General features: G+C 39.8%; 1 protein-coding gene across 1 annotated transcript in view; it reads left to right on the top strand.

The window, feature by feature from the left end:
* Positions 1 to 24,269, top strand: part of lrba (LPS-responsive vesicle trafficking, beach and anchor containing) — a 971,728-nt gene that overhangs the window by 67,746 nt on the left and 879,713 nt on the right. The window contains exons 2-7 of the mRNA XM_061881243.1: positions 1,620 to 1,851; positions 8,112 to 8,212; positions 15,823 to 15,918; positions 16,005 to 16,126; positions 22,920 to 23,046; positions 24,161 to 24,269. The exon at positions 24,161 to 24,269 is cut by the window's right edge and continues 11 nt beyond it. Of these exons, the coding sequence (XP_061737227.1) occupies positions 1,620 to 1,851; positions 8,112 to 8,212; positions 15,823 to 15,918; positions 16,005 to 16,126; positions 22,920 to 23,046; positions 24,161 to 24,269 (787 nt within the window). The remainder of the gene's footprint in view (positions 1 to 1,619; positions 1,852 to 8,111; positions 8,213 to 15,822; positions 15,919 to 16,004; positions 16,127 to 22,919; positions 23,047 to 24,160) is intronic.

The following is a 24,269-nucleotide window of genomic DNA, read 5'->3' as shown; positions in this document are numbered from 1 at the left end:
TCATTTGGGCCGCTTGTACCCGTAATCGTGTCCTTTCGGTCAAAACCCAAATCTCATGACCATAGGTGAGGATGGGAACGTAGATCGACCGGTAAATTGAGAGCTTTGCCTTCCGGCTCAGCTCCTTCTTCACCACAACGGATCGATACAGCGTCCGCATTAATGAAGACGCCGCACCGATCCGCCTGTCGGTCTCACCATCCACTCTTCCCTCACCGGACGCGGCCATCGCTGCTGCTCACTGCTCCCCTCACCTCCCAGGGGGTGATCAAGGGGGATGGGTCAAATGCAGAGAATAATTTCGCCACACCTAGTGTGTGTGTGACAATCATTGCTACTTTATCTTTTAACTTTAACTTAACTCGTGAGCAAGACTCCGAGGTACTTGAACTCCTCCACTTGGAACCCGGAGATGGCACTCCACCCTTTTCCGCGCGAGAACCATGGTCTCGGACTTGGAGGTGCTGATTCTCATCCCGGTCGCTTCACACTCTGCTGTGAACCGATCTAATGTCGTCCGGAAGGAGCTTAAAGTAAAGCCGTTGCTCCTCCACATGGAGAGGAGCCAGATGAGGTGGTTCGGGCATCTGGTCAGGATGCCACCCGAACGCCTCCCTAGGGAGGTGTTCAGGGCACGTCCAACCGATAGGAGTCCACGGGGAAGACCCAGGACACGTTGGGAAGACTATGTCTCCCGGCTGGCCTGGGAACGCCTCGGGATCCCCCGGGAAGAGCTGCACCAAGTGGCTGGGGAGAGGAAGGACAGGGCTTCCCTGCTTAGGCTGCTGCCCCCGCGACCTGACCTCTGATATGTGGAAGAAGATGGATACTTTGAACTGTTTTATATTTAATTTTTTTTTATCTTGTATAGCATCTTTGAGTACTCTGAAAAGCGTTATTCCAAATAGAATGTATTTTTATTATTATATTATTATTTTCCATGATATTCCGCGTTTTCCTCATCCATTGTGGTAGCGGGGTGAAAAAACTTCGACCATTTGACTTCAGGTCAGTCTTCGACCATTTTGACATTTTAAGGTGTTAAAAACACAATCCGCCTTGAACACAACATATTTTATTTTGAAAATAATCCGGCCGTTTTTCTTTTGTGTCTCTGCTGGACTTCCTGCCCCAGATAATCTGATTTTTACTGAATTGATCCGCCATTCTTAAAAGAGGATTAATTTAGGCTCTCAGTGTGACATAATTCGACCAGATAGATATCCGCTCCATCTCGGAATCACTTGTCAAATTCAAGCGGACACTAATTCGGCTTTGTAAATCCACGCCGAGTGTGTGTTAGCCGCCCTCTATCTCCATATTTTCCGAATGACGTCCTCTACGTCGTCCAACTCTGATGGATAGATGAGTCGCCTCGAGTGTCAGCCTCATAAATCAAGTGTTTCTGAGATGGTGGGGATGGCACCCTGGAGAGAGTCGTGGCACATCTGGACGCAGTGCGTCAGTCAAAAAAATGGCACTAACAATGTTGTATTATGAAGTGATGGCCCATGCGAGCAAATGTAGCACAGCGTACATTTTAATACGACCATGACATCCTAACTATTCCCAATTGCAATGTACAATTTTTAACCCGTGTTTATCCTAACCTCCTCCAGCTGGTCGGCGGACAGTTCGACCTGGAGATGAACTTCATCATCCAGGAGCCTGACAGCATTGTGTGCATGGTGGAGCTCCTGGACAAGTGCGAGCTCACCTGCCAGGCCGAGGTGTGGAGCATCTTCACCGCCATCCTCAAAAAGAGCGTTCGCAACCTGCAGGCGTGCACCGAGGTGGGCCTCATCCAGCTGGTGCTGCAGCGCGTGTCGGCCACTGACAGCATGATCGCAGGTACCAATATTCAGTCCTTTTCTTCTTTCCATTTCTCTTTCGTGAGCTGGACTTTTGTATCAAAGCCCTAATCATGGCACCTTTGCAACCACTTAATTACAAACCCCGTTTCCATATGAGTTGGGAAATTGTGTTAGATGTAAATATAAACGGAATACAATGATTTGCAAATCCTGTTCAACCCATATTCAGTTGAATATGCTACAAAGACAACATATTTGATGTTCAAACTCATAAACATTTTTTTTTTTTGCAAATAATCATTAACTTTAGATAATTATGCCAGCAACACGTGACAAACAAATTGGGAAAGGTGGCAATGAATACTGATAAAGTTGAGGAATGCTCATCAAAGACCTATTTATTTATTGGGACGGCGTGGAGTGGCCGTGCCTAACCCGAGGGTCCCTGGTTCAATCCCCACCTAGTACCAACCTCGTCACGTTCGTTGTGTCCTGAGCAAGACACTTCACCCTTGCTCCTGATGGGTGCTGGTTGGCGCCTTGCATGGCAGCTCCCTCCATCAGTGTGTGAATGTGTGTGTGAATGGGTAAATGTGGAAGTAGTGTCAAAGCGCTTTGAATTGATTACCATGAATTGATTAACGTGGACCCCGTTTTAAACAAGTTGAAAAACTTATTCGGGTGTTACCATTTAGTGGTCAATTGTACGGAATATGTACTGTACTGTGCAATCTACTAATAAAAGTATCAATCAATCAATCAATCAATGAGTACCTTGAAGGTAGAAAAGCCCTATACAAGTACAACCCATTATTTGGAACATCCCACAGGTGTGCAGGCTAATTGGGAACAGGTGGGTGCCATGATTGGCTATAAAAGCAGCTTCCCCAAAAATGCTCAGTCTTTCACAAGAAAGGATGGGGCGAGGTACACCCCTTTGTCCACAACTGTGTGAGCAAAAGGTCAAACAGTTTAAGAACAACCTTTCTCAAAGTGACATTGCAAGAAATTTAGGGATTTCAACATCTACGCTCCATAATATCATCAAAAGGTTCAGAGAATCTGGAGAAATCACTCCACGTAAGCGGCATGGCCGGAAACCAACACTGAATTACTGTGACTTTCAATCCCTCAGACGGCACTGTATCAAAAACCGACATACATCTCTAAAGGATATCACCACATGGGCTAAGGAACACTTCAGAAAACCGCTGTCACTAAATACAGTTGGTCGCTACATCTGTAAGTGCAAGTTAAAGTTCTACTATGCAAAGCGAAAGCCATTTATCAACAACATCCAGAAACGCTGCCGGCTTCTCTGGGCCCAAGATCATCTAAGACGGACTGATGCAAAGTGGAAAAGTGTTCTATGGTCTGACGAGTCCATAATTCAAATTGTTTTTGGAAATATTCGACATCATGTCATCCGGACCAAAGGGGAAGCGAACCATCCAGACTGTTTTTGACGCAAAGATCAAAAGCCACCGTCTGTGATGGTATGGGGGTGCATTAGTGCCCAAGGCATGGGCAACTTACACATCTGGGAAGGCACCATTAATGCTGAAAGGTACATACAGGTTTTGGAACAACATATGCTGCCATCTAAGCGCCGTCTTTTTCATGGACGCCCCTGCTTATTTCAGCAAGACAATGCCAAGCCACATTCAGCACGTGCTACAACAGCGTGGCTTCGTGAAAAAAGAGTGCGGGTACTTTCCTGGACCGCCTGCAGTCCAGACCTGTCTCCCATGGAAAATGTGTGGCGCATTATGAAGCGTAAAATAGGACAGCGGAGACCCCGGACTGTTGAAGGACTGAAGCTCTACATAAAACAAGAATGGGAAAGAATTCCACTTTCAAAGCTTCAACAATTAGTTTCCTCAGTTCCCAAACGTTTATTGAGTGTTGTTAAAAGGAAAGGTGATGTAACACAGTGGTGAACATGCCCTTTCCCAACTACTTTGACACGTGTTGCAGCCATGAAATTCCAAGTTAATTATTATTTGCAAAAAAGAAATAAAGTTTATGAGTTTGAACATGAAATATGTTGTCTTTGTAGCATATTCAACTGAATATGGCTTGAAAAGGATTTGCAAATCATTGTATTCTGTTTATATTTACATCTAACACGATTTCCCAACTCATATGGAAACGGGGTTTGTACAATACACACACACGCACACACACATCTGAGTGTGTGTGACAATGTTGCTCATCTGCAGATTAATACAATTTATTTCCACCGTGTTCGCATCAGTGCCCTTTTGCCAGTTAGAGCAGCGCGGGCCTACAGCAACTGTGCAGTCAAGTGAGGGTGAAGCGATGGCAATGTTTACTGAAGTGCAAATGTTCCCTACATTTGTGTTGTGTTGTCCTCCTAATACACTTTTTCCATCATCAACATTCATGTGTTCATTTCACCTACCTGCTTGGTCAAAAAAAAATAATTTTTCATACTTGTTTGGTTTGTTTGAGGGATCGGCCGATATGTTTTTTTAGAGCCTATACTAATTATTAGTAGTCAAGGAGGCCGATAACTGATATTTGGAGCTGATATTCATTTAAACATGAATTGGATATTTCAGTAAACACCTGGACAAGGCCTCAAGTCAGAGGTGCCCATTAGAAGGAGGGCGAGCTAAACATGCTTCACTACACACCGTAGGAGGATACAATAGTTCAGTGGTTCTCAAATGGGGTACGCGTACCCCTGGGGGTACTTGAAGGTATGCCAAGGGGTATGTGAGATTTTTTAAAAATATTCTAAAAATAGCAACAATTGAAAAATCCTTTATAAATATATTTATAGAATAATACTTAAATATGAATGTAAGTTCATAAACTGTAAAAAGAAATGCAACAATGCAATATTCGATGTTGAAAGCTAGATTTTTTGATAAATATTGATGTTAAAGATTTCTTTTTTTGTGAAGAAATGTTTAGAAGGAAGTTGATGAATCCAGATGGATCTCTATTACAATCCCCAAAGAGGGCACTTTAAGTTGATGATTACTTCTATGTGGAGAAATCTGCATTTACCATTCAATCACTTGTTTAGTTTTCAACAAGTTTTAAGTTATTTTTATATCTTTTTTCCCAAATAGTTCAAGAATTACCACTACAAATGAGCAATATTTTGCACTGTTATACAATTTAATAAATCAGAAACTGATGACAGAGTGCTGTGTTTTACTTCTTTATCTCTTTTTTTCAACCAAACATGCTTTGCTCTGATTAGGGGGTACTTGAATTAGAAAAATGTTCACAGGGGGTACATCACGGAAAAAAGTTTGAGAACCACTGCAATAGCTCACCACTAACAGCAAGCTAGCGTGTCTGAATGTACAAACGCCGTTTCCATATGAGTTGGGAAATTGTGTTAGATGTAAATATAAACAGAATACAATGATTTGCAAATCCTTTTCAACTCATATTCAGTTGAATATGCTACAAAGACAACATATTTGATGTTCAAACTCATAAACATTATTATTTTTTGCAAATAATAATTAACTTAGAATTTCATGGCTGCAACACGTGCCAAAGTAGTTGGGAAAGGGCATGTTCACCACGGTGTTACATCACCTTTTCTTTTAACAACACTCAATAAGCGTTTGGGAACTGAGGAAACTAATTGTTGAAACTTTGAAAGTGGAATTCTTTCCCTTTCTTGTTTTATGTAGAGCTTCAGTCGTTCAACAGTCCGGGGTCTCCGCTGTCGTATTTTACGCTTCATAATGCGCCACACATTTTCCATGGGAGACAGGTCCGGACTACAGGCGGGCCAGGAAAGTACCCGCACTTTTTTTTAAGAAGCCACGCTGTTGTAACACTTGTCTTGCTGAAATAAGCAGGGGTGTCCATGATAACGTTGCTTGGATGAGAACATATGTTATTCCAAAACCTGTATGGACCATTCAGCATTAATGGTGCCTTCACAAATGTGTAAGTTACCCATGCCTTGGGCACTAATGCACCCCCATACCATCACACATGCTGGCTTTTGAACTTTGCGCCTATAACAATCCGAATGGTTATTTTCCTCTTTGTTCTGGAGGACACCACGTCCTCTGTTTCCAAATATAATTCGAAATGTGGACTCGTCAGACCACAAAACCCTTTTCCAATTTGCATCAGTCCATCTTAGTTGAGCTCGGGCCCAGCCAAGCCGGCGGCGTTTCAGGATATTGTTGATGAATGGCTTTGGCTTTGCATAGTAGAGTTTTAACTTGCACTTACAGATGTAGCGACCAACTGTAGTTACTGACAGTGGTTTTATGAAGTGTTCCTGAGCCCATGTGGTGATATCCTTTACACACTGATGTCGGTTTTTTGATGCAGTACCGCCTGAGGGATCAAACGTCCGTAATATCATCGCTTACGTGCAATGATTTTTCCAGATTCTCAGAACTCTTTGATGATTTTACAGACCATAGATGGTTAAATTCCTTGCAATAGCTCATTGAGAAATGTTGTTCTAAAACTGTTTGACAATTTGCTTACAAATTGGTGACCCTCGCCCCATCCTTGTTTGTGAATTACTTAGCATTTCATGGAAGCTGCTTTTATAGCCAATCATGGCACCCACCTGTTCCCAATTAGCCTGCGCACCTGTGGGATGTTCCATATAAGTGTTTAATGAGCATTCCTCAACTTTATCAGTATTTATTTTCACCTGCCCAACTTCTTTGTCATGTTTTGCTGGCATCAAATTCTAAAGTTAATGATTATTTGCAAAATAAAAAAATGTTTATCAGTTTGAACATCAAATATGTTGTCTTTGTAGCATATTCAACAAATATGGGTTGAAAATGATTTGCAAATCATTTTATTCTGTTTATATTTACATCTAACACAATTTCCCAACTCACGGGGTTTGTAAACAAATGCCATGAATGGATCTACACCTGATATCCACTGTAAGGATACCAGTAGCGTATTTGGTCGATATTACTATGATTACGTTATGTTTTACCGTCACAAAACCTTTTTTAATTGTTTTCAAATTCATATTATGTTTATAAACTCAGGAAATATGTCTCCGGACACATGAGGACTTAAATTATGACCATTGTTTGATCCTGTAACGACTTGGTATCGGTTTGAAACCTAAATGTGTGGTATCATCCAAAACTATTTTAAATGATCAAAGAAGAGAAGAATATGTGATTATTACATTTTAACAGAAGTGTATGTAGAACATGTTAAATCAGAAAGTAAGCAGATATTAACAGTAAATGAACGAGTAGGTTGATAATCCCTTTTTTACTGCTTGTCCTTCATAATGTGTACAAAGTAATAAGTGTATAAATGACAATATATTACTGCATATGTCAGCAGACTAATTAGGAGTCTTTGTTTGTTTACTTATTACTAAAAGTAAGTAAAGTAAAGTTGTCTAGTATGTTCACTATTTTATTTAAATAGTTGTACTTGTATAGCACCCTTCTTCCCCTTTCTACGGAACCCAAAGCGCTTTGACAGTATTTTCACATTCACCCATTCACACACACATTCACACACTGACGGCGGGAGCTGACATGCAAGGCGCTAAGCAGGACCCATCAGGAGCAAGGGTGAAATGTCTTGCTCAAGGACACAACGGACGTGACTAGGATGGTAGAAGGTGGGGATTGAACCAGTAACCCTCAGATTGCTGGCACGGCCACTCTCCCAACTTCGCCACGCCGTCCCCCGAACAATTTAAAGACTACATTGTTCTTGGATTGCAATAAGTGAAGTGAATTATATTTATATAGCGCTTCTTCTCTAGTGACTCAAAGTGTTTACATTGTGAAACCTAATATCTAAGTTTTACATTTAAAGCAGTGTGGGTGGCACTGGGAGCAGGTGGGTAAAGTGTCTTGCCCAAGGACACAACGGCAGTGACTAGGATAGCGGAAGCGGGGATGGAACCTCCAACCTTCAACCTTCAACCGAGCTATACCTATAAGAAACATATTTTTAATGTACTTTAAGATTTTTTGTTAAAATAAAGCCAATAATGACATTTTTTTCTCGTCCCCTTTATTTACAAAAGTATCAAAATACATTTTGGTACTGGTACCATAACCAAAATATTGGTATGGGGACAACCCTACCTGATGTACATGAAAATGCCAAATATTGTCGCCGATTATCGGCCAATCTCTAGTTTGTTCATCAATTTTCAAGGTATTACAGTATACACAGCTCTCACCAAAGCTAGCGGGCTCGCTCACTCCTTTTGATATCTTCCTTGATTTACTTTCAGTCGAAATAACTCTTTTCTTTTTCCCCCTGCTTGTGCCTTTTCAGACCTGCTGGTGGACATGCTGGGCGTGCTGGCCAGCTACAGCATCACGGTCAAAGAGCTGAAGCTGTTCTTCAGCAAGCTCCAAGGAGAGAAAGGCCAGTGGGTGAGTCACAGGCATAACCGCCTTCCGTGATGTGGTCTTAGTTGTGGCGGACACATACGTGAGGAATGTTCTGGCAGCACGTCAACTGCTGTCGCCCCACCGGGCCGATGCCCTTGTCACACTGATGAACTGGGTCATGTTGGTCCAGAAGGATTCTCTGCAGCCATGTCTCTACGTGAACTGCCTTATTTCTTTTAACCAACTAATCTACTCCATCTGTATGATTTTGGCCAAAAATAAGATAATAATAATAATGATAATAATGGATTAGATTTATATCACGCTTTTCTATTGTTATATACTCAAAGCGCTCACAGAGAAGTGGGAACCCATCATTCATTCACACCTGGTGGTGGTAAGCTACATCTGTAGCCACAGCTGCCCTGGGGTAGACTGACAGAAGCGTGGCTGCCAATTCGACCACCACCAATCATTCTTTCATCATTCATTCACCAGTAAGAGTGGCATCGGGGCAAGGGTGAAGTGTCCTGCCCAAGGACACAACGGCAGCGACTTGGATGTCAATAGGTGGGAAGCAAACCTGCAACCCTCAGGTTTCTGGCACGGCCGCTCTACCCACTACGCCAGGGGTCGGGAACCTTTTTGGCTGAGAGAGCCAAAAAGCCAAATATTTTAAAATGTATTTCCGTAAGAACCATATAATATTTTTTTTACACTGAACACAACTAAACACGTGCATTTTTAAGTAAGACAACATTTCTAGAGTAGAATATGTCTCTTATTCTTTGTAATAACATTGTTATTCTCGAGCTAACTGTGGAGGGGTCGTGGCCTGCTGGCCTGAAGCGAACTGGGGTGGGCTAGGACCGGCCTCGAAATCAGCGACAGGTGCGTAGATGGCCCACCTGGGCCTTGTTGACTAATCACCTGTCGCTCTGTTATAAGCAGCAGCCAGGAGGAGGGACAGGGTTGGGGGCTGGAGCCAGAGCGCGAGCGAAAATGAAAGAGAAAATTACAATTGCTGGAAAGCAACTGAGCGACTGATTGAAAAATAAAACAATATTGTAACCCTGAAACGGGCTCTCATGTTGGTCCTTGGTAGTCTGACAAACCTCAGGAGGGCAAGCCCCACACTATCCAAGAATAAATAAATAACTTCTTACCATTAACGCAAATTCTTCAACGGGTGTGGTAGAAAACTGATGGATGGATTAAAAATGCATGAGAATGTTTTATATTTTGAACATTATTTTTAACACTGTGATTACAAGTGGAATCATTCATTATTTATCGTGTTAAGCAATGTCAGCTAATATTTATCTGAGAGCCAGATGCAGTCATCAAAAGAGCCACATCTGGCTCGCAAGCCATAGGTTCCCTACCCCTGCACTACGCCTTAAAACTCGATTTTCGACTAGAGAAGGGACGGGATGGTAGATGTCGTCAGGTTATTTCCAAATTAATTAAAGAATAAAAAGGCCAAAAAACGTTATATATATACAGTATTTAAACTAAACAAATATTTATTATTTGCGTCAACATTTCAGGCTTTTCTCATTAAACTATGCTTTTTGCTGTATTTTTTTTCTTCTATATACAGTACAGGCCAAAAGTCTGGACACACCTTCTCATTCAATGTGTCTGCTTTATTTTTATGACTATTTACTAGGGGTGTAACGGTACACAAAAATTTCGGTTCGGTACGTACCTCGGTTTAGAGGTCACGGTTCGGTTCATTTTCGGTACAGTAAGAAAATAACAAAATATAAATTTTTGGGTTATTTATTCACCAAATTTGTAAACAATAGCTTTATCCTTTTAACATTGGGAACACTATAATAATTTTTCCCACTTTAATCAACATTAAACTGCCTCAAATTGTTGCTCAGATTAAATAAAATGACAAAACTTTTCTTCTACATATAAAAAGTGCAACATAAAACAGTTTCAAGTCAACTCATCATGCTTAATTTATTACAGCATTTGGGAAACCTGTTGTTGATTATTATTATGTAAATGTTATATTTTCATCAACTTGTGATAGCAGGGACCCTGACATTCAAAACTAGGCTGCTACATTAATAATGATTAATGTAACTATAGCTGAAAAAATAGTACAAAAGCAATAGGAGAGACTATTCATCCCTGAACACCATGGAGTTCAAGTGAAATAACAGACAGACAGGGCTTTACTGTCCCAAACACACACACACACACACACACACACACACACACACACAGCAAAATGAGCTAACGTTACGCTAAAAGCTAATTAGCCTTCACCTCAAGCCAGGACTGCAAGAGATGAGCTGCAGTTTAAATTTCTAGAACGTCAACAGGCTCATAGTGATGTTAATAGTAGTTGACAGGGAGGTGTTTTTTATAATTTGGGGAGAGTACGCTGCCTTGCTGCTAAACACCTATCTGCTCGACGCTGAAGCATTGACTTGATACACACTGCTGATTGGCTGTTACCGCTCTGAATACGCACTGCTGGTTGGCTGTTATCGCTTCGTATGTAACCAATCATATGGTTGCGTGGGTGGGACAATGCTGGGTGCTGACACAGAGGCAGAAGAAGCAAAGTTTTAGCTTAGAAACTCGTTTGGTATACCCCCGTACCGAAACAGTTCAATACAAATACACGTACCGTTACACCCCCAGTATTTAGATTGTCACATCAAAACTATGAATGAACGCATGTGGAGTTACGTACTTACCAAAAAAAGGTGAAATAACTAAAAACATGTTTTATATTTTAGTTTCTTCAAAATAGCCACCTTTTGCGCTGATTACTGCTTCGCACACCCTTGGCATTCTCTCCATGAGCTTCAAGAGGTAGTCACCTGAAATAGTTTTCACTCCACAGGTGTGCTTGAAGCACATCCAGAGAATGCCAAGAGTGTGCAAAGCAGTAATCAGAGCAAATGGTGGCTATTTTTAATGAAAAGGGACACAGAATCCACTGTATTTACCAGGTACTAACTAAAAGTAACTCAGCAGCCATTGTATCTACTAACTAAAACTAGCTAAGCAGCCCCTGTATCTACTAACTAAATCAACACAGTGGTAGACTAAACAGCCACCGTTTCTACTAACCAACTAACCAAACTCATTGCCAGCATTATCGAGTGACTAAGCTCATTACTTGACTGACTGACTGACTGCTGTAGCTCCTAACCCAACAAACCATCCACTGTAGCTCCTAAATGTACAAACTATAACACTAACTTAGTGGTAAACTAAACAGCTAATGTGACTGACAAACTGTATAAATAATGGTCAGTTTAACTACCAGTCTGACGTGCTCAAAAAACATGTCTGTCTACCTAAATCATTACAAACATCCACCAACCTCTGCGCATACAGTGTTGTTTCCCAACAACCTAAACAACTACTAATTTCCTACAAACTTTGTTTATTAGATTACAGTACTAACACTACCTCCACGACTGGAATCCAGGTCTGTTTGTGCCAACGTGATGTCTTAATCACAGTTGAATAATACAGTTTCATGACCTTTGTAATACCACCACCATGCTCCATCGCTGTGGTACTAGCATGCAGACAAACTTATCAATCAATCAATGTTTATTTATTTAGCCCTAAATCACAAATGTCTCAAAGGACTGCACAAACCATTACGACTACAACATCCTCGGAAGAACCCACAAAAGGGCAAGGAAAACTCACACCCAGTGGGCAGGGAGAATTCACATCCAGTGGGACGCCAGTGACAATGCTGACTATGAGAAACCTTGGAGAGGACCTCAGAAGTGGGCAACCTAGGGGACCGAAAGCAATGGATGTCGAGCGGGTCTAACGTGATACTGTGAAAGTTCAAACCATAGTGGCTCCACACACCCTTAACTTATGACAAGTTAAGGGTTTTTTTTCTCCTTTCTCTTAAAATTCAATTATTGATCTAATTTATGTATTGTTAAATTTGAAAAAATAGTAATGTTGATAATACAAGTAAATATTATTCATAATTATTATTGTTATTGCTATGAAGCAACCATCATTGTCAATATTGTCTACTTCATTGGTATCCTATTTGTATATAGTATTGCTGATGTAGTTCTGTTGTTGTTGTTGTCTCGCTCTGTTTTGTCTTCTTTTTTCTACTTTCTATCCCTTCCTGATCTGGAACACTTAATAAAGTTAAACACACATGATGCAACAAGAGAATTATCCAACCCTTCTCTTTTGTCTAGTACAGGGGTCTGCAACCCGCGGCTCTGCAGCCACATGCGGCTCTTTCATGCCACCGCCGTGGCTCCCTTTGGCTTTGAAACAAAATGTCAACAAATAATGGTTACTTACTTAACTTACATTTATTTAGGTTTTTTTAATCTAACAGTTGTTATTTTTGAGAGTTCCGGTATCTTATCATTGATTGATTGATTGATTGATTGATACTTTTATTAGTAGATTGCACAGTACAGTACATATTCCGTACAATTGACCACTAAATGGTAACACCCCAATAAGTTTTTCAACTTGTTTAAGTCGGGGTCCACGTTAATCAATTCATGGTACAAATATATATCATCAACATAATACAGTCATCACACAAGTTAATCATCATAGTATGTACATTGAATTATTTACATTATTTACAATCCGGGGGGTGGGATGAGGAGCTTTGGTTGATATCAGAACTTCAGTCATCAACAATTGCATCAACAGAGAAATGTGGACATTGAAACAGTGTAGGTCTTATTTAGTAGGATATGTACAGCCAGCAGAGAACATAGTGAGTTCACATAGCATAAGAACAAGTATATACATTAGAAGTACATTAGAGTTGTTTATAATCCGGGTAGATCGGATGTGAATAGAGGAGGGTATTAGTAAAGTGTTGAAGTTGCCTGGAGGTGTTGTTTTAGAGCGCTTTTGAAGGAATATAGAAATGCACTTACTGTTATACCTGTTGGGAGTGCATTCCACATTGATGTGGCATAGAAAGAGAATGAGTCAAGACCTTTGTTAGATCGGAATCTGGGTTTAACGTGGTTTGTGGAGCTCCCCCTGGTGTTGTGGTTATGGTGGTCATTTATCATATGATACTAAAACCTTTCTGTATATTGTCGATTGAAGGTAGGTAGGTCTTTATTGTCATTGCACAAGTACAATGAAACTTTGTTTTCAGCACAAACCCATTCAAGATTAGATTAACAAATAGTTTACAGGGTTACAGAACAGGAACGCTGATGGCTCGCCACAAGACGCCCCGTAAAAGATGGGAAAAAGGTTAATGCTGAGTAAAAAAATAAGATCTACACTGGGCTCCCATGAGGGCCCAGTCTGGAGTGGGAAATAACTTCCATAGCAAAGCACATATACATATTACAACATACATCTTGAGACCTGCAACAAAGGGGAGGGAGTGGGGGCTACGGTGGCGGGCTGCAGCTCCTCTGGCGCTGGCCAGTTTTCCATCACCCCGAAGGGATTCACGTATGTCACAGCCCGTGTGCGTCATCTTTTGCTGCCAAGCAATTGTATTGTTTTTAGCGGTCAAATCCCCGGTAAGCTCAAAAAAGAGAAACATTTCTGATGAAAATAGAACATTTACTGCTTCATGGCCAGATTAATTTGCTTTTATTGATGACAAGGTTGTTTTCCCTTTTTAGTCAAATGAAATATGCCGCAGTTGTATGCCTTCAGAATATTGGCGCGACTTGATTTTTTTCAAATTCATTAATAAGGGAAGGACCAGTGTATTTCGAATGTTCAAGATGATTTGGTGATTTGCTCCTACCCAGAAATAAAATCGTGAATCGTTGTCAAGTGTTTGATTTAATAAATTCTATAGCATACGTGTAACGAAACCAGAGGTGGGTAGAGTAGCCAGAAATTGTACTCAAGTAAGAGTACTGTTACTTTAGAGATGTATTACTCAAGCAAAAGTAAGGAGTAGTCACCCAAATATTTACTTGAGTAAAAGTAAAAAGTATGTTGTGAAAAAACTACTCAAGTACTGAGTAACTGATGAGTAACCTGATTACGGCAACAAATAATGCACAAAAAACATAAAAATAGCAATGAGGAAATTCAGAGCCAGGAATATCTCTTAAGCAACTAAAACAATAATATATATTAAATAATAGTACATTAAAATAAAATGAAAAATGGCCCATTGAGCCACAATAACTTAACAGCACCATAGACTCAGTAGGCATTCATTGATTTGATTGATTGATTGATTGAAACTTTTATTAGTAGATTGCACAGTACAGTACATATTCCGTACAATTGACCACTAAATGGTAACACCCCAATAAGTTTTTCAATGTTTATCAATTACTTATTAAATGACCAAGTCAAGGTGATCTATCTCATATATACATACACACACATATCATTTATACACACACATATCATATATATATATATATATATATATATATATATGTATATATACACATACATTTATATATACAGTATATAATTTATATTTATTTATTTTGCCGTTTTTGTTGACATGTTAAAGGTGTTTTAATGAATATACATGCATGTTTAACATATAGATTCCTATCTTTCATGAAGACAAGAATATAAGTTGGTGTATTACCTGATTCTGATGACTTGCATTGATTGGAATCAGACAGTAAAGTGCTGATGACGTCCACGTTTTCAAATGGAGGAGAAAAAAAGTTCCTCTTTTCTGTCTAATACCACATGAAAGTCGTTGGTTTTTGGCATCTTATTTGTCCAGCTTCCATATTCGTTTTTATACACTTTACAAGAAATACATTGGCGGCAAACTCCGTAGCTTGCTAGCTTGTTTGCGCTGGCTTTGGGAGACTCTTATTTTGTTAGCGCAGGCGCGATGGAGCGGCGCTTTTATTGTGAAGACAGGAACTGTGCGATCAGTCTTTAGGCTTTTGACGGGAAGTACGGTTGAAATAAAAAGTGTCTTTTTTTCCTTTACACTTTTGATTGATTGATTGAAACTTTTATTAGTAGATTGCACAGTACAGTACATATTCTGCACAATTGACCACTAAATGCTAACACCCCAATAAGTTTTTCAACTTGTTTAGGACGGGTCATGTGACCGCCTGGCTCTGTTTGATTGGTCCAACGTCACCAGTGAAACGCAGACATGCGTAGATTCTACTTTGAAGCTCTGTCATTAACCAAAACAAACATTAACAGATCGATTAAAAAAAGTAGCGAGTAGCGAACTGAATGTAGACAAATGGAACGGAGTAAAAGTAGCGTTTCTTCTCTATTAATATACTCAAGTAAAAGTAAAAGTATGTTGCATAAAAACTACTCGTAGAAGTACAATTTATCCCAAAAGTTACTCAAGTAAATGTAACGGAGTAAATGTAGCGCGTTACTACCCACCTCTGAACGAAACTAAGTGTTATCGTAATTTTAGGAATCGAACAGAGTTCGCGACTCTAGTTGGGTTTTATTTGGGGGGGAAATGGGCTCAAATGGCTCTTTGTATGCTGAAGGTTGCCGACTTCTGGTCTAGTAGATCTGTACCGTAGATACACGCATCGAGATCAACAATATTATTTGCCCATGTTCCTGGACAGGAGAGATTGGGGGGAAAAAAATGACGCATGTCAGTCTCCTATACTTAAAATATACTTGACATGTTTGTTTTGTCACTTTTTGTCACTCAGCCTCGTCATGCAGTGAAGCTTCTGTCAGTGCTGAAGTACATGGCTCACAGGAATGGACCTGACTCCTTCTTCAGCTTCCCCGGGAAAAACGCAGCTGTAAGTTAATCTTTTCAAAAGACCAGAGCTGCGAACAAGACATTTCTGTTTACATCCTGGATGCTCTTTTCTTGTCTTCCCAACAGGCCATAGCTCTTCCACCTATTGCAAGGTGGCCCTACCAGAACGGCTTTACATTCCATACGTGGCTGCGCATGGACCCTCTCAACAACATCAATGTGGACAAAGACAAGCCTTACCTCTACTGGTTAGTAAAACATGTATTCTCTCAGTCAGGGATCACCAACCTTTTTGAAACCAAGAGCTAATCTTGGGTACTGATTAATGCCAAGGGCTACCAGTTTGATACACACTTCAATAAATAGCCAATTTGCTCAATTTACCTTAAACTCTGTTATTATTAATAATTGATATTTATCTTTGTGGAAACACTGATCATCCTGATGATTTCTCACAGTAAATATATATTTTTGATGACGTGTTTTAAATAGGTTAAAATCCAATCTGCACTTTTTTAGAATATACAACAAATTTGCCCAAACTATATTTCTAAGAAAGACAAATCATTATTTCTTCTAGATTTTCCAGAACAAATCATTTAAAAGAAATTCAAAAGACTTTGAAATAAGATTTAAATTTCATTGTGCAGATTTTCTAGATTTGCCAGAATATTTTTTTTGAATTTTAATAATCAATCAATCAATCAATCAATGTTTATTTATATAGCCCTATATCACAAGTGTCTCAAAGGGCTGCACAAACCACAACCCCCCCACCCCCCAGGGGATAATAAGTTTGAAGAAATATTTCACAAATATTCTTCGTCGAAAAAACAGAAGCTAAAATGAAGAACTAAATTAAATGTATTTATTATTCTTCACAATCAAAAAAATATATTTACTTGAACATTGATTTAAATTGTCAGGAAAGAAGAGGAAGGAATATAAAAGGTAAAAAGGTATATGTGTTTAAAAATCCTAAAATCATTTTTCAGGTTGTATTTTTTTCTCTAAAATTGTCTTTCTGAAAGTTATAAGAAGCAAAGTAAAAAAAAATAAATCAATTTATTCAGACAAGTGAAGACCAAGTCTTTAAAATATTTTCTTGGATTTTCAAATTCTATTTGAGTTTTGTCTCTCCTAGAATTAAAAATGTCGAGCAAAGCGAGACCAGCTTGCTAGTAAATAAATACAATTTAAAAAATAGAGGCAGCTCACTGGTAAGTGCTGCTATTTGAGCTATTTTTAGAACAGGCCAGCGGGCGACTCATCTGGTCCTTACGGGCGACCTGGTGCCCGCGTTGGTGACCCCTGCTCTACTAAGTCATTTATACACTCACTGTTTGCACCTACAGACAATCTAATAAAAGTTATAGGAAAAAAAAAAGATACATTTTATGTTGAGATTTGTGAGGTTGAATTATGATCATCCTTTCCATTATTGTGAGATTCATCAATCTATGAACGTAAACGGTTGCTAAAAGGTTTGGAAGTCGAAAAGTTTGTACTGCTTGTATTCCGTCACGTGACTTCTTCCCGGAAGTGAAAAAGAGTGGTGGTCAACCAAGCCAAGATGGCTGTAAGCAGCACGCAATCTCTCAAAGTACGCCAGGGCCCGAGATCTTCCTGCAAAAAGCAGATACGAGCAAACGAATCCAACCACGCGAAGGAATAGAACTCGGTACTTAATCAAAAAAAGATTTGTCGAGTGATATCCAGGACTGTCGGTGGAGTTCCCAGACATTTCAAGTTATCTTGTGCCCCAGACATCATTGTACATGACACAACTGATAACAAACTTTGAAAAGCATGGAGGCCTACAATTTATTTCTGTGCGACTGGGTCAAGGTAATTGCTATCAAGACTCTCCCAGATAAATCATGCAACATTTTTGCTCGGGTAAGGTCGCATTTCATAATTCAACTTTGCGTCTTGCCAGGACGTGTTTATGTAAACCAGGCGTGTCCAAAGTGTGGCACGGGGGCCATTTGCGGCCCGCAGGGCATTTTTAACGGCCCCACGGCACATTTTAAAAATACTATGGAAAAAAATTAAAAACATAAAAAGTGTTATAAAAAGCAAGCAGGTGAAATGTAACAAGAACATGTTGCAATGTTTACTCTAATAACACAAAGCTGCCATGCAGGCTGTTTCTTTCTTTGAAAAAAAAATAAATAAATTAAATAGTGAATCAAAATCAATTATGAATTATTGAGCAATTCAAGGCTCCAATTACGTCACATTAAATATTCCACTTTGAGATATTTTTTGGGGCAAATGTTGGATATTTTTTGTTTGCCATATAAAAAAACTGAGCTGTTTTTTTTTTTTTAAGAATGGCTTAAAACGAACAAACAAAAAACATAAACAAAAAAAATACTTATAATTGACGTTTGGATCTGAAGTTGATCTCGAGACCGTTGTGTTAAAAGTAAACAGTAAAAAAAAAAAAATATAATTAATTTTTTAACACTTTAATGAGTAGGACCCTTTTGGATCAGTGTGTTTTGTTTTTAAGTGTCATTGCACAATAAATAATAGTGAATTAAAATCAATGGTGTTATGAGTTATTGGCCTTTTTACGGCTCCAATTATTATATAATCTCAAACATTCTACTTAAAAATGTTATTGGGTGAATATATTGCATATTTTGGGTTTTTTTCAACAAAAAAAACCATGGTTTTCTTTGACAAAATGAGCATACAACTTAAATCTTTAGAAACGTTATATTGACAGATACACCTAATGTTGATCTAGAGATGTAAAACATGAATAATAATAAAAATAATAATACTGAATAATGACACATTTTTAACATTTTATTTTTACCAAAACCCTTTGGGGTCCCCGGGATCAAGCCTGAGTGGAGGCTTAAATGTATATTTTTTATACATATATTGTATTGGTTTTTAAAATAAATGGCCCCCGCTTGCTTTGAATATTCAGTGTGCGGCCCTCATTGGAAAAAGTTTGGACACCTCTGATGTAAACAAACTGCAGTCCAGCGACGAGCACTCAGCAGCTGACACCCGTGACTGCATATCTATTTAACAAACTAACAATTACGGAATCAGCATATATATCTAATTTAGTCCTGTTGTCATATGTACTTTGACCGATTTCTGTATGAAATAAACAAGAGGGGAGACCTAGAAGCTTTCCTGACAAAGTATCAATCAGTCAATAAAAGTTTACTTATATGGCCCTTCATCACAAATGTCTCAAAGGGCTGCACGAGCCACAACAACATCAACATCCTCAGCTCAGATCCCACATTAGGGCAAGAAAAAAAAAAAAAAAAAAGTTAATTAACTATGTGAGCGTCCGGTCTATAGTGAGGCTAGCAGTGGCTTCTCTTCTATGTAGACCAGGGGTCGGCAACCCGCGGCTCTTTGATCACTCTGATGTGGCTCAGCTGCGAAATTGCCGACCCCAACGACTATTCCGTGAGGTTTCCGGATTTTAGTGCCTCTCTCAGAAATCACCCGGGGATACCATTCTCCAATTTTCACCTGGACTACAATACTAAGGGTGTGCAGTGATGGCAATGTCTTTAACCTCCTCTACAACATGTCGTCACGCCCGCTATTACATCACACGATCTGCGTGTCAACTGGTCATTTTATGTTCAACCTCCGTTGACACCCGAAAGCGACTGCAACGCATACTTAGTCAACAGCCATGCAGGTTACAATGAGGGTTGTAATATAAACAACATTAAAACTCTTACTAATATGCGCCACACTGTGAACCCAAACCAAACAAGAATGACAAACACTTTTTGGGAGAACATCGACACTGTAACACAACATAAACACAAAATAACAAATACCCAGAATCCCATGCATCCCTACTCTTTCGGGCTACATTAGCACCAAACCCCGCCCACCTCAACCGACGCACGGAGGGGGTGGGGGGGATTTGGTGCTAGCGGGTGTATAATGTAGCCCGAATTTCAGCGATATTACGGCGATGAAAGAAGGCGGTTTTAGTAACACTCTTAATGTGTGACTCAAACGAGAGAGTTGGGTCAACGATTACTGATACAAGAATTTGTTAGAATTTTAAATACCAATATAAAGACGATACTTACTGGAATAAAATGTTATAAAAATATGTCAAACAAACGTTAAACGAAGTGGTCACCGCAAACTCGGGTGTTCTTTGACTCCTCTCCCTCCGACTGGAGTGGATGGCACTTTTCTCCTTGTCTTTCATAAAATCTTGCTCTTCTCCACCTTTCTTGATTACCTCTCCAGGAACTCGGACAAATTCTTTTCACGATTTGAATGATTCGTACAGCTGAAAACAAGGCAAGCATAGGGCATTTTTTTCTTCGAGGAAGGCTAAATGGCACCAAGTACCAATTGAGAACAGCTGCTATCATGACCGCCCCTCATATTTAATGAGCAGGACAGGAGGTAATGGACATGACGTCAGGTAAATCCAAGCAATAGCGAAACAAATTTCTCCATAAGGAACAATGTAACTGTGAATAATGCGTTGCAGCCTCGAACACAATGTAAAGTGATATACAGCACTGTTTATCAAACAAACATAAGTGTCAGGTTCAAACACTGATGACATCTATTAAACAGACAAGAAGCAAGGAATTAAACAGAGACAGAATTCAATTTAGCTCAATTTAGCTGAGGAGAAACGTGTGGGCTGTACTCTTTGTACAGTCTTCCACCACGCGCTGACGAAAGGTCACACACCACCTCTTTTTTTGGACTTTCCCCGATTACACGGCAACAGCTGTTTATAAAGGAAGGGGGGTCGTAAACAGCCGTCGCCTTTAGTTACAAAACAGTTCAAAGAAAAGGTGCCTGGAAGGGCGGTCAGGTCCTGCTTCCTCTCCGCTTTGTAGATCTCGGGTCAAGACAAAATCTTCCTGTGGATTACAAAAAATCAAAGAAACCAACACCTCTGTGTTGCTTCCAATCCTACACAGTGGAATTTTACAAGCTTTTTGATTGGTAAGATCAAAGACCGCTTTTGTCTGCTCGCCGGAAAGTTTTGTGATAACTTATATAAAATTATTCTGACAAGGGTCAACTTTTTATTGAATAAAAAGCCAAAACGACAACAACAAGCTGCTGTCCTCTGTATGTGGTGCTTTGCCAACATGCGCACACATACCTTTGGTGCCCACACATACGATCAGCAATCACAAATATCCTTAACTTCCACAACCACATTGCTACAATAATAAACATTTAAACAATTACAATCCACTTACACTCACATCGGCAAGGGAGGCGCTACAGAGAAAGGGACAGACAGAGGGGGAGATCGTATGGGCCGGGGGGAGGGGCCGTGTGTGTGTGCTCATGGAAGAGGCAACACTGAATTGATTGATTGATTGATTGATACTTTCATTAGTAGATTGCACAGTACAGTACATATTCCGTACACTTGACCACTAAATGGTAACACCCCAATAAGTTTTTCAACTTGTTGAAGTCAGGGTCCACGTTAATCAATTCATGGTGAACAAGTGGGAGTCTTCTACTCTGCTGCAAAATACCGTATGTCCTTGAATTGCCGCCGGGTATATAGTATGCACCTGCCTAGAATTACTGCCGGTTCAAACTCGTTTTGCAAAATAATTAGCGCATGCTTAGCATTACCGCCGGCTCAGGATTAGCGCCGTGTCAAACTCGTTTCGCAAAATATTATTTTTATTAGCGCATGTCTAGAATTTCCGCCGGGTCAAACTCGTTTCGCAAAATAATTAGCATATGCCTAGAATTTCCGCCGGATCAAACTCGTCACGTCACGAGTGACACTTCACCTGTCATCATTTTCAAAATGGAGGAGGCTGATTTCAATCATTTGAAATCGCATAAAGGGAAGAAGATTAAGAGCTATTCAGTAGGATTTAAGGTCCAAGCTATTGAATATGCTAAAAAGAACAGTAAGACGCTATGTTTTATTGATATACCGTAGCTGCGTGTGTCAAATATGAGTCATTAAATGACTCCCGCCTCCTGGTGGTAGAGGGCGCTAGTGATCCTTCTTGCGACTACTCGGCTGCAGGAGAAGTGACAACAAGCAGCAAGAGTGAGCAGCCATCGTTTATTTTTTCCTCTCGCTTGCACTTTTAACATGGAGGATTACATATCTAAAATAAAACTGTTTTCTAAACTGGACTTTCAATCGAAGCAGGAAGTAATAAAGGAAGATCTCCATCGAGACAGAGAGACTTTTAAAACTGAAGAAAGATAAGGAAGTCTTCTATAAACAAGTTCTCGATGCTTTTGATCAGGACTTCATTTACAAGTAAAGGTAAGACCATAATAACGTTTTTTTTTATTAAATGTGCTTTTCATGATGGTATCCTTACATCACACTCAAATTTATAAGCGCAGGCCTAAATTTACCGGATGCCTTTGGTAAGCGCCGGAGTGAGAAGAGGTTTTAAAATATTTAGCGCATGCTTGCCTTTACCGCATGCCTTTGGTAAACTCCGTACTGAGAAGAGGTTTTAAATTAATTAACGCCCCGGCGGAAATTCAAGGAAATATGGTAAATCTGCTTTGGCATATTTTTCCACAAAAGTCAGTTCTCATCACAATTAAAATTGCACTGCTGTACTCCTCGCAAATAGTCTTTTTGTTCTTATTTTAACTCGACTGTGAGTCCATCTTTCTTTCCACGCTGGTCTGTTGTCTTTTTAAGAGTTATATTGACTGATCAAAAAGGACAAAACTTATCAGAAGGGGAAAAAAGCACAGAAAAGGCGCACATGCTGAAGCGCTGAGTACTGACAAGTAGTGTTCTGTGCAGCAAGTGACATGGGGGGCTGCGCAATACTGCTGCAGGAGGATCACTGAATGAATGACGCGTTCGCACACAAAGACGTAGTTGGCACAAAGAGGCATATTTGGCTCCATCTAAAAATTCATATATCGAGAAGTTCACAAATAAATGGGTTGGTAACTTGAGATTCCACTGTATTGAACTTTAAAAGCCATGCAAACTTTGACTGTCATTTCCAACTACAGCATCCTTCCACCTTTGTTTTCGTCTTGCAGTTTCCGCACCAGTAAAGGCCTCGGCTACTCGGCACACTTTGTGGGCGGCTGCTTGATCGTGACCTCGTTAAAGTCCAAGGGGAAAGGATTCCAGCACTGTGTGAAGTTTGACTTCAAGCCGCAGAAGGTGAGAGTGGAAAAGGAAAACAATGGTCTGCAGGTCATTAAATATTTGCTGAGTCTGGACTGTTTCGTGGCATTTTGGATGCTTGTTTACTCCGCAATGACCAGAAAACTTGGGAAAACTTTTCACAAAATAGAGTTTAGTCATTTGTAGTCCTTAAGTGACGTCGCAAACTACTGTCCTAGCATCAATATTACATGATTAGAATATTGTTGCACCTTTGGTAATATAGAAGATCCCGCCTGTTCAGGGATTCTTTACTCTGCTTTTTACTATTATAGTCATTTACCTAGTATTGCAGGTAAATTAGTTTCTACGGTAACTTGAAGAGGCTGTTTACAACTTAGTCAAAGTTAGATTATTTTTAAAAAGTGCGCGTGTGTGTGTGTGTGTGTGTGTGTGTGTGTGTGTGTGTGTGTGTGTGTGTGTGTGTAAATTCATATATTAACACATACATATGTATATATGTATGTGTCTATATGTGTGTATATATATATATATGTGTGTGTGTGTGTGTGTGTGTGTATATGTATGTATGTGTGTGTGTGTATATTATTTATATATATATATATATATATATATGTAAATGATAAATGGGTTGTACTTGTATAGCGCTTTTCTACCCCTTTTTAAGGAGCCCAAAGCGCTTTGACACTACTTCCACATTCACCCATTCACACACACATTCACACACTGATGGCGGCAGCTGCCATGCAAGGCACTAACCAGGACCCACCAGGAGCAAGTGTCTTGCCCAAGGACACAACGGACGTGACTAGGATGGTAGAAGGTGGGGATTGAACCAATAACCCTCAGATTGCTGGCACAGCCACTCTACCAACTTCGCCACGCCGTCCCTATATATGTATGTGTGGGTGTGTGTTTATATGTATATATATATGTGTGTGTGTGTGTGTGTGTGTATATGTATATATGTATGTGTGTGTGTGTGTGTGTATATATAGATGTGTGTGCGTATATATATATATATATATATATATATATGTATATATATATATACATATATACACACATGTATGTAGGTAGGTAGGTAGGTAGCCATTTTTCACAGCAGTAACAAAGCTGATGAGTTATGGTGTTTCTCCTGTCTTTTTAGTGGTACATGGTGTCCCTGGTGCACGTCTACAACCGCTGGAAAAACAGTGAAATTAGCTGCTACGTCAACGGAGAGCTGGCCTCTTTCGGGGAGATCGCCTGGTTCGTCA

Source organism: Nerophis ophidion, linkage group LG20 (assembly GCF_033978795.1).
Source record: "Nerophis ophidion isolate RoL-2023_Sa linkage group LG20, RoL_Noph_v1.0, whole genome shotgun sequence".
Taxonomy (NCBI): Eukaryota; Metazoa; Chordata; class Actinopteri; order Syngnathiformes; family Syngnathidae; genus Nerophis; species Nerophis ophidion.
The sequence above is the reverse complement of the archived record's forward strand: the minus strand, read 5'-3'. Positions and strand labels throughout refer to the sequence as shown.